This window comes from Cebus imitator, unplaced genomic scaffold (assembly GCF_001604975.1).
Source record: "Cebus imitator isolate Cc_AM_T3 unplaced genomic scaffold, Cebus_imitator-1.0 Scaffold99, whole genome shotgun sequence".
NCBI lineage: Eukaryota > Metazoa > Chordata > Mammalia > Primates > Cebidae > Cebus > Cebus imitator.
In genome coordinates, this window is record NW_016107414.1 from 4,530,925 (window position 1) to 4,541,101 (window position 10,177).

The 10,177-nt window shown below is 38.9% G+C and overlaps 2 protein-coding genes across 4 annotated transcripts in view; one reads left to right on the forward strand and one right to left on the reverse strand.

Moving 5' to 3' along the window:
• Window positions 1-793: 793 nt before the first annotated feature.
• Window positions 794-3,343, forward strand: LOC108309993 (dual specificity tyrosine-phosphorylation-regulated kinase 4-like). The gene is made up of 2 exons (XM_017536614.2): window positions 794-989; window positions 1,556-3,343. Exons 1-2 carry the CDS (start codon window positions 794-796, stop codon window positions 1,795-1,797), a joined length of 438 nt encoding a protein of 145 aa, XP_017392103.1. The 3' UTR covers window positions 1,798-3,343.
• A 206-nt stretch (window positions 3,344-3,549) lies between these two features.
• The window catches only part of AKAP3 (A-kinase anchoring protein 3), a 35,837-nt gene continuing 29,209 nt past the window's right edge, over window positions 3,550-10,177 (reverse strand). For all 3 annotated transcript variants that reach the window (XM_017536609.2, XM_017536605.2, XM_017536606.2), the window contains one exon: window positions 3,550-3,926. In XM_017536609.2, the coding sequence (XP_017392098.1) occupies window positions 3,771-3,926 (156 nt within the window). In that variant the 3' untranslated portion in view covers window positions 3,550-3,770. The remainder of the gene's footprint in view (window positions 3,927-10,177) is intronic.

Below are 10,177 nucleotides of genomic sequence, written 5' to 3' on the forward strand. Positions count from 1 at the left end.
AACTGCTAAAATGTCCTTATCTCAGAAGGTGGCCAGATGGTGAAAACCATAGCATATAATCATTAGTTAGTAGCGATGTAAATATTTTCAGATAGTTGAAGGGCTGAAATATAAAAGAAGAATTAGTTATTTTGTATCATGGTAATGGGTTCAATCAGGACCTGGGTACAAGTTACTGGGAAGCAAACCAGTTTTGGTACAATAAAAATCAACAACTTTCAAAGAATCAGAGTTTTTCAAAATTGGAATAGATGGTTCTGAGAGTTAGTGCCTTGTCACTGAAATTATTCAAGAATTGTAGGGTGATTCCATGAAGGGAGTTTGGTCAATGTATTCTGCTGCTGAATTAGGAGTTTGATTAGATTATATCCAAGTCTCCTTGCAAATCTTTATATTCTAGAATTCTGTAACTCTTCTTGCAGTATATTTGGAGGCCCCAATTCTGTAGTCTGGAAATTGAAATTAAGCATCTCTTTGTTTTTAATATGCTTAGCTTACCAAACACTAAATCCCATTGATTAAGATATTGTAAAATAATATTTCTTATAAAGAAATTTCTAGGCATTCTGGAAGACTTGGAGTGTAATATATATTCCCTGGCTTATTATACACATTTTCTAAAAAGATTATTTTCAGCAGCTGTTTCCAGGTACTTTTAAGTTATATGCCATAATCTCTGTTCTATGATCATATCTTTGAGATACCAACATAGCTTAAATAAAAATCTTTATTGGGTTTTTTAAATGTTTTAATATAAAAAGGAAGTAAAACAGTAACCCATGCTGGGCTTTGAATGGGGTGCAGATGGGAACCTTCTCTTCGCATGACCCCGGACCAGGCCCTCAAGCATGCTTGGATTCATCAGTCTAGGAACCTCAAGCCACAGCTCAGGCCCCAGACCCTGAGGAAATCCAGTTTCGTTTTCCCCTCTGAGACAAGGAAGATCAAGGTTCAAGGCCGTCATCACTCGAGCAAAAAAGATACAGCCTGTCAAATAGGCAGTCCTATTCCCATAGTCCAGGAAGCCTGCCATTTCTTACCTTTGGGATTTTCCTTTTTTGCTCCTTATTAGGATTTTCCATTATTCTCCTATAATCAATTTCCTTTCTCCTCCTCCCCTTTTCCTTAAGTGTGTCCACCCCTTTATGCCCTATAAGTATCTTTAGAATTTCTGTCAGTGCCAGATGATGGTATTATGCAAATTTTTATGTGCAATATAGCCTAGTGGTTAGGTACGTGGTCACAAGTCAGGTTACCTGGGATTAAATTCTGGCTCCACCAGTTATCAGGTATGGACTTAACCTCTCTATAGCTCAGTATCTCCATTTATGAGAATGAAAATAATGCCCATTCTCCTGGGTCGCTGAAATGGTCAGATGAATTAGTAAATGCAAAGTGCTTAGAATAATGCCTGGCACATTGAACGCGCTTTACAAATGAACTGTTTTTATATCATCCCAGTCATGGTTTCCACTAAGTGATTTACAGCCTAAAGGACAGTTCTCACATAGTCCCCATTTGAATGCTTGTTCCTTCTGTCTTCTCTCTCCTTCAGCAGATGAGATCACCAAAGAGACTACAGACAAAACAAAAGATGGCCCCATGAGGCATATTCAGCATTCGGGTGATCAGCGGGACTCTCTCCAGCACACAGCTGACACTGTTCAGCTGCCTCAACTGGTAGAAGCTCCCCCGAAGTCAGAGGCAGCTGTTGGGGCAGAAGTCTCCATGACCTCCACAGGACAGAGCAAAAATTCCTCCCCAAAGAACACAAACATTTTACCCCCTATTGTATGACCTTTGCTGAGAGTGTGTCCTGCTCCTTTCCACCAGTGATTTGTATTAAGACAGCACTTATATTGGACAATACTTCAGACTGTTGCTTTTTAATACATAAAAGTTTATTTAAAAAAAAACTCTATTAATATGGCCAGTTGGCATGATTTCTCTTATGAGGGATGGGGGAGGATGTCCTCACACTTAAATTCATTCCATATGTGTTTGTGTGTTGGTGTGGGAATAGTTTTTAACTATTAATGTTATAGAATCATTAATGGAACTCTAAACAAATACATTTTTTTTGTTGTTCTTGCTCGTGACTGCCAACTTATGTCAGGATTTTTGTTTGAAAATGATAGAAGCTGAATTCAAAAGTAGCTTAAACAACAGAAGACATTTATTGACTTATATAATTGGGGAATCAGAAAGGGTAGATGTAGTTTCAGGCACAGCGGGATCCAGGAATTCAAATGAGGTTGTAGGGTTCAGACTTCCTCTTCATCTATTAACCTTGCTTCTCTCTATGGTTAACTTCATCCTGATGACAGGCTCTGCCCAGAAATTAACCACCAACATCCAGTCAAAAGATGCAGGCTTCTTTGCTGACAGGAAGTCTCCAAAATGATTGTGACACAGAAACTGTGCCTGGGAGACTGGGATGCTTGGCCAGTCAGGGCCCCAAGCCCACAGGGATGGTGAAGGTACTGTGACTGATGCTTCTCTAGACTACAGCAAGGGATGGAAGTTTTCCCAAAGGAGGGGAACAAGCAGGACACATTCATTTATCTACCATACCACAAATCTAAGTATGCCTTCTTACTTCCCTTTCTAATCCTTATCTACACAAATACATAACCTTTATGTGATTATAATAGGGCAGATAGAATTCTACATGAAACAAGATTATAACATAAGAAACAATATAGAATATATAAAAATAGTTTTAGTTTTCTTTTTTACTTGCCATTTGGAATAACCTCCCCTCAATACACTTTTCATTTTAATTGTTGCATAACATTTTATGAACATTGGCACCAAGTCATTAAAGCAATGGATTTGGATGCAATCTCCCAGGGAAGATCTTGAGTTAGAATAGCAGAGGGTTGAAAGAAAGTCCTAGGAAAGATAAACATAAAAGGAGTTGACAGAGTTGAGGAGGTCCCCCAAGAGACCCAGAGATACAGGAAGAAAATTAGAAGCCAATGGAAAAGTTTCTAAAAGGAAAGAAGGGTCAAGAATATAAAATTCCACAGAAAATTCAGGATAAGAACAGAAAGTATTTCTTAAGTAGGGTGATATGTATATTAAGTCAGAGCAGTATTAGAACAGGTATCTTATCCCAGGTTCTATAGCCAGCCAGAAAGCAACAAAACCAGCAACAGAATTCAGATCCTTGGGAATATTCTTGACACGAACTTCAACCATGGATGAAGTCGGAGGCGGACATTGTCTGCAGCTCTACAGAGAAAGGGAAACCAAGTCTTCAACATTGTAATTGGGATGATTTTGATTGAATATTAGAAAGTATCTTCTGATTTTCATGGTTATAAAAGGCTAAAATGAATTATTGATAAACTGTGGTTTAGTTTAAGAGAATGAGGAAGCTGCAAATTGTGACACAGAGACGGGGACAGGCTGAGTGACCTCCAGCAGGGCCCCTCAGTCCAGCTCTGCTGTACCTCTGGCATTCATCTAGTTATTTTTTCACTCCTGGGATTTCTCTACCTGATTGTTCCATTGGATCCCAAGAAAGCAAAACACGTGGAGTCATTTAGTTGTAATTTTTTAATTTTACGTCCTTGTGCTCATGGACAGGAAAATCTGCAAAATCCAGTGACTAGCATAAGATGACATGTCTTTGATGAGAGTGATATGAAGATAATGTTAGGGCTCTGTAAGGATATAGAGGGGGAGCTGTGGAAATGAGAAAGAAGGGTGGGGATAAGGGCCAGGCCCACTGCCGGAAGAGGGGAAAGCAGTGGGGTTGCTGATCACAGGTTCACCATCAGCCAGTCCAGCAGCTGCAGTGCCGTGACATTCCCCACTGCCTCATTCAGCTGGCGCTGCTTCTCATAGCATAGCACTGACTGCAGAACCTCACCCACGCTGCATCCTTTGTCCACAGCAGCAGCCGAGAGCTGAAGTAGCTGTGAAAGAAAAGAAAACACTAGTGGAGAGGCCCAGCATTCCATGGCAGGCCAGATGGGGCCTGCCAGGTCTAGAGCAGAGAGGCCAGGCAGACCTTGGGAAACTGCAACACAGACTTTAAAGTCTGCTGGCTTGTTTGCAAGAAGAACGTTGGTAACAACATTTTTAGTTTAAAGTAGAGATGTTAACACCCACCTGCCCATGATCTTGCTCTCTAAGAATTCTAAGGTTCTAAGTTCACCCTAATGTCATAAAAGTCTCTGTCATTGTCCTAAGACCAAAAGGGCATGACAGAAAATATCCAGTGAACAAATGTGGATGCTGCTTTCCCTGCCCCATAGACCACAGAACCCTAAAATGTTAGAGCAAAAGGGCACCTTGGAGATCAATTCAATCCTCATGAAGTGCTTCCCAGAGAAGTAAAGAGACTGTTAGTTGCACACAGTTGGGGGATGAAAACTGGGAAGTGTAAATAACTAAAAATAGCCTACAAAATTCTGGGGTAGAAAAATAAGGAGTTTCCAGTCCTATCAGATATTCAAAAATATTACAGAATTACAGTAAGTAAAACAGTATGCTATTGGTACAAGAGTAGATGGACGATTCAATGGCACAGAGTAGAAAGTTTAGAAAAAGAATAGAAAATAATAAATTGTTAACCCTACTTCATACCTTACATAAAAATGAATTCAAAATGTATTAAAGTCTTAAATATATTTTAAAAATCATAAAAGTACAATCATGCACTGCATAATGATGTTTCAGTCAACCACAGACTATACCTATGATGGTGGTTCCATAAGCTTATAACGGACCTGAAAAACTCCTATTTTGTAGTGATATCATAGTTACCGTAACATAGCACAACACGTTACTCACTAGTTGGGGGTGATGCTCCTGTAAACAAACCTACTGTGCTGCCAGTTGTATAAAAGTCCAGCACACATTATTCCATATAGTGGATAGTACTTCATAATGATAATAAATGACTATGTTACTGATTCCTGTATTTACTATACTATACTTTTAGTGTTATTTTAGTCTACTCCTACTTACTAAAAAAATTGTAAAACAGCCTCAGGCAGGTCCTTGAGGACAAAGGCATTGTCATCATAGGACATAATACATAATAGCTTCATAAGCGTTACTTCCCCTGAAGACCTTCTAGTGGAAGAATGTGCAGAGGTGGAAAGCAGTGATATTGATGATCCTGACCCCATATGGGCCTAGGCCAATGTGTGTGTTTGTGTCTTCATTTTTAATAACAAGTTAAAAAAATAGAAAAAAAGCTTATAAAAAGGAATATAAAGAAAAAACATTTGTGTATAACTGTACAATGTGTTTGTGTTTTAAGCTAAGTGTTATTTACAAGAGTCAAAAAGTTTTAAAAAATTAAAAGTTTAAAACATAAAAATGTTACAGTAAGTGGTCAATTTATTATTGAAGAAAGAAAAAATATTTTAAAATATATTTATTGTAGTCTAAATGTACTGTGTTTATAAAGTCTACAGTAGTGAACAGTAATGTCCTAGGCCTTCACATTCACCCACCACTCAGTCACTCACTCATCCAGAGCAACTTCCAGTCCTGTGAGCTCCATTCATGGTAAATGACCTATACAGATGTACAATGTTTTATCTTTTATGCCATATTTTTAGTATACCTCTTCCATATTTCAATATGTTTAGATCCACACATACCATGGTATTACAATTGCTTATAGTATTCAGTACAGTAACATGCTGTATATAGGTGTGTAGCCTAGGAGCAATAGAATACAATATTGTCCTATACAATACAATAAAAGCTAGATGTATAGTAGGCTATACGAGCTAGGTTTGTGTAAGTACACTCTATGATGTTCACACAATGAGGAAATCACTTAACGACACATTTCTCAGAACATATCCTGTTACTAAGCAATGCATGACTGTATGAGAAAAAAATGGGAAAGTTTTGCTAATAACATAATTAGCTAGTATCGTTTGTTTGCTAATATCATTTGTTTTCCAAAATAAAACATAAAACCCAGGAAAAATAAAAATGTCTCATATTTGACTACGTTTGTGTGGCAGACACAATCTAAAACAAAACAAAACAAAACATCAATCAAAAGACCAATGACAAAGGAAACATTTGCATTTAATATCATAAAGGTTGATTCCTTGTAATATATAAAATCCTTATAGATCAATAAGGAAAAGGTCTACAATGCAAGAAAAAAAATGGTCAGAACACAAAAAGAATACCTAGGAATACAGCTAAACAAGGAGGTGAAAATCTCTACAATGAGAATTACAAAACACTGCTCAAAGAAATCAGAGATGACAAAAACAAATGAAAAAATATTCCATGCTTATGGATAGAAAAAGTCAATATTGTTAAAATGGTCATACTTCCCAAAGGAACTTATGGTTCAATGCTATTCCTATTAAATGACCAATGACATTCTTCATATAAACTATTTTAAAATTCATATGCAACCAGAAAAGAGCATACCAATAGCCAAGGCAATCCTAGCAAAAAGAACAAAGCTAAAGACATAACATTACATGACTTCAAACTATACTACAGAACCACAGTAACCAAAACGCATGATACTGGTACAAAAACAGACACATAGACCAATGAAACAGAATACAGAGCCCAGAAATAAGGCCACACAGCTATAACCATCTGATCTTTGACAAAGCTGACAAAAACAAGCAATGGCAAAGCACTTGCTATTCAATAAATGGTGCTGGGATAACTGGCTAGCCATATGCAGAAGATTGAAATTGGACCCCTTCCTTACACCATATACAAAAATAAACTCAAGATTGATTAAAGACTTAAATGTAAGACTAAAAACTAAAAATCCTAAAAGACATCCTAGGCAATAACATTCTAGACATAGAAACTGGTAAAGATTTTATGACGAATATACCAAAAGCAACTGCAACGAGAGCAAAAATTGACAAATGGGATCTAATTAAATTTTAGAGGTTCTGCACAGTAATAGAAACTATTAATAGAGTAAACAGACAACCTACATAATGGGAGGAAATATCTGCAAACTATGTGTCTGACAAAGGTCTAATGTTCAGCATCTATAAGGAACTTAAAGTTACATGAAAAAAAAACATTAAAAAGCAGGCAAAGGACACAAACAGACCCTTTTCAAAAGAAGACATGTGTGGTCAAGAAGCATATAAAAACAAGCTCAATATCACTGGTTACTAGATAAACACAAATAAAAACCATAATAAGATACCATCTCACACCAGTTAGAATGGCTGTTATTAAAAGTAAAAAATAATAGATGCCGGCAAGGTTGCGGAGAAAAGGGAACATTTATACACAGTTGGTGGGAATGTAAATTAGTTCAACCATTGTTAAAAGCAGTGTGGTGATTCCTCAAAGAGCTAAAATCAGAACTACCATTCAACTCAGCAATCCCATTACTGGGTGTATACACAAAGGAATATAAACTGTTTTACCGCAAAGACACATACACATGAATGTTCATTGCAACACTATTCACAGTAACAAAGATATGGAATTAATCTAAATACCCATCAATGGTAGATGGGATTAAAAAAATGTGATACAAATACACCATGGAATATTACACAGCCATAAAAAAGTACACAACCAAGGGATCCCAAGATGGTTGAATAAGAGGCAGCTCTGGAAAACAGCTCCCAGTGAGAGAGACACAGAAGCCAAGTGGTCTCCACAATTCCAAATGAGGTACCAGGTTCATTTGGTGGGTCTGGTTGGACAGTGGGTATAAACCAAATAGGGCAAGTAGAGGCAAGGTGGGGTAACGCCCCACCCAGGAGGTGCATGCAACCAACCAGAGGACCAGGGGATCTCCTCCTCTGGGACTTCGGTTTGGATACAGTGCTCCTCCCAAGCCCTCTACAACCCACAGAACAGGAGATCTTTGCCAGGCTGAAAAGCCTCAGTGAGCTGCCTGAATAGGGCAGAACAGCAACTTTGGCAGGCGCCGGGGCTGTCAGCATAGATCTAGGTAGAAGCACTGGCTGACTTGAAAGCCAGAAAGCTGGCTGGATGGAGCCACCGGCTCCCCAGAAAGAAGGGGAACTGCAAACAGGGAAACAGCCCATACGGCAGGATGGGTCCCCTGCACAAAGCCTAGAGGCTAGAAAACTCTCACTCCAGAGTTTTGCACCCAGAACATCAGTTAGAGAGTGACCAGGAATGATTGAGCTCGGCACGGGGAAGGGCAGCCACCATTGCAGAAGCCAGCCTTATGTTCCTGAGTAAATAAAAGATGCAGCAGCTCCACTGAATCTGTGGCAGGCCAGCAGCGCCTCTGCAGGCAGACAAAGGAAAGTCTGCCTCCCCAAGCAGCTACCTGAGATCAAAACTATATAAATCCAAGGAGATGGGAAGAAACCAGCGCAAGAAGAATGAAACCATGAAAAACGAGAACGCCTCTCCCCCACCACAAGATCACAACTCCTCACCAGCAAGGGAACAAAGCTGGATGGAGAATGAATTTGATGAATTGACAGAAGCAGGCTTCAGAAGGTGGGTAATAACAAACTTCTCTGAGTTAAAGGAACATGTTCTATCTCAATGCAAAGAAACTAAAAATCTTGAAAAATGGTTAGAAGAAGTGCTAACTAGAATACCAGCTTAGAGAAGAACATAAACAACTTGATGGAGCTGAAAAACAGCACAAGAACTTTGAGAAACATACACAAGTTTCAATAGCCGAATCAATCAAGCAGAAGAAAGGATACCAGAGATTGAAGATCAACTCAATGAAATAAAACGAGAAAGCAAGGAAAGAGAACAAAGAGTGAAAAGAAATGAACAGTGCCTTCAAGAAATATGGGATTATGTGAAAAGACCTAATCTACGTTTGATCGGTGTACCGGAAGATGATGGGAAGAATAAATCCAAGCTGGAAAACACTCTTTAGGATATTACCCAGGAGAACTTCCCCAACATAGCAAGGCAGGCCAACATTCAAATACAGGAAATACAGAGAACACCACAACGATACTCCTCTAGAATTGCAACCCCAAGGCACATAATCGTCAGATTCACCAGGGTTGAAACGAAGGAAAAAAATACTAAGGGCAGACAGAGAGAAAGGTTGGGTTACCCACAAAGAGAAGCCCATCAGATTCACAGCAGATCTCCTGGTAGAAACCCTCCAAGCCAGAAGATAGTGGGGGCCAAAATTCAACATCCTTTAAAAACTTTCAACCCAGAATTTCATATCCAGCCAAACTAAGCTTCATAAGTGATGGAGAAATAAAATCCTTATGGACAAGCAATTGCTGAGAGATTTTGTCACTACCAGACCTGCCCTAAAAGAGCTCCTGAAGGAGGCACTAAACACAGAAAGAAAAAGCAAGTACCAGCCACTGCAACAAAGAACCAAATGGGTAAAGACCAATGACACAATGAAGAAATTACACCAACGAAAGGGCAAAACAACCAACCAGAAATAAAATGGCAGGATCAAATTCACACATAACAATATTAACATTAAACGTAAATGGACTAAATGCCCCAATCAAAAGATACAGACTGGCAAATTGCCTAAAAAGCCAAGAACCATTGTTGTGCTGTATTCAGGAGACCCATCTCAAGTGCAAAGACATACATAGACTCAAAATAAAGGGATGGAAGATTTAACAAGGAAATGGAGAGCAACAAAAAGCAGGAGTGGCAAAACTAGTCTCTGATAAAACAAACTTTAAACCAACAAAAATCAAAAGAGATAAAGAGGGGCATTACATAATGGTAAAAGGATCAGTACAACAAGAAGAGCGAACTATTCTAAATATATACACACCCAATACAGGAGCACCCAGATATACGAATCAAGTCCTTAACGACCTACAAAGAGACGTAGGCTCCTGCACAATAATAGTGGGAGACTTTAACACTCCACCGTCAATATTAGGCAGATCAACGAGACAGAAAATCAACAAGTAAGTATATCCAGGACTTGACTGTAGATCTGGATGAAGCAAACTTAATAGACGTTTACAGAACTCTCTATCCCAAATCCACAGAATATACATTCTTCTCTGCACCATGTCACACTTATTCTAAAATTGACTACATAATTGGAAGTAAATCACTCCTCAGCAAATGCAAAAGAATGGAAATCATGGCCGGGCACAGTGGCTCACACCTATAATCCCAGTACTTTGAGAGGCCGAGGCGGGTGGATCACGAGGTCAAGAGATCGAGACCATCCTGGTCAACACGGTGAAAC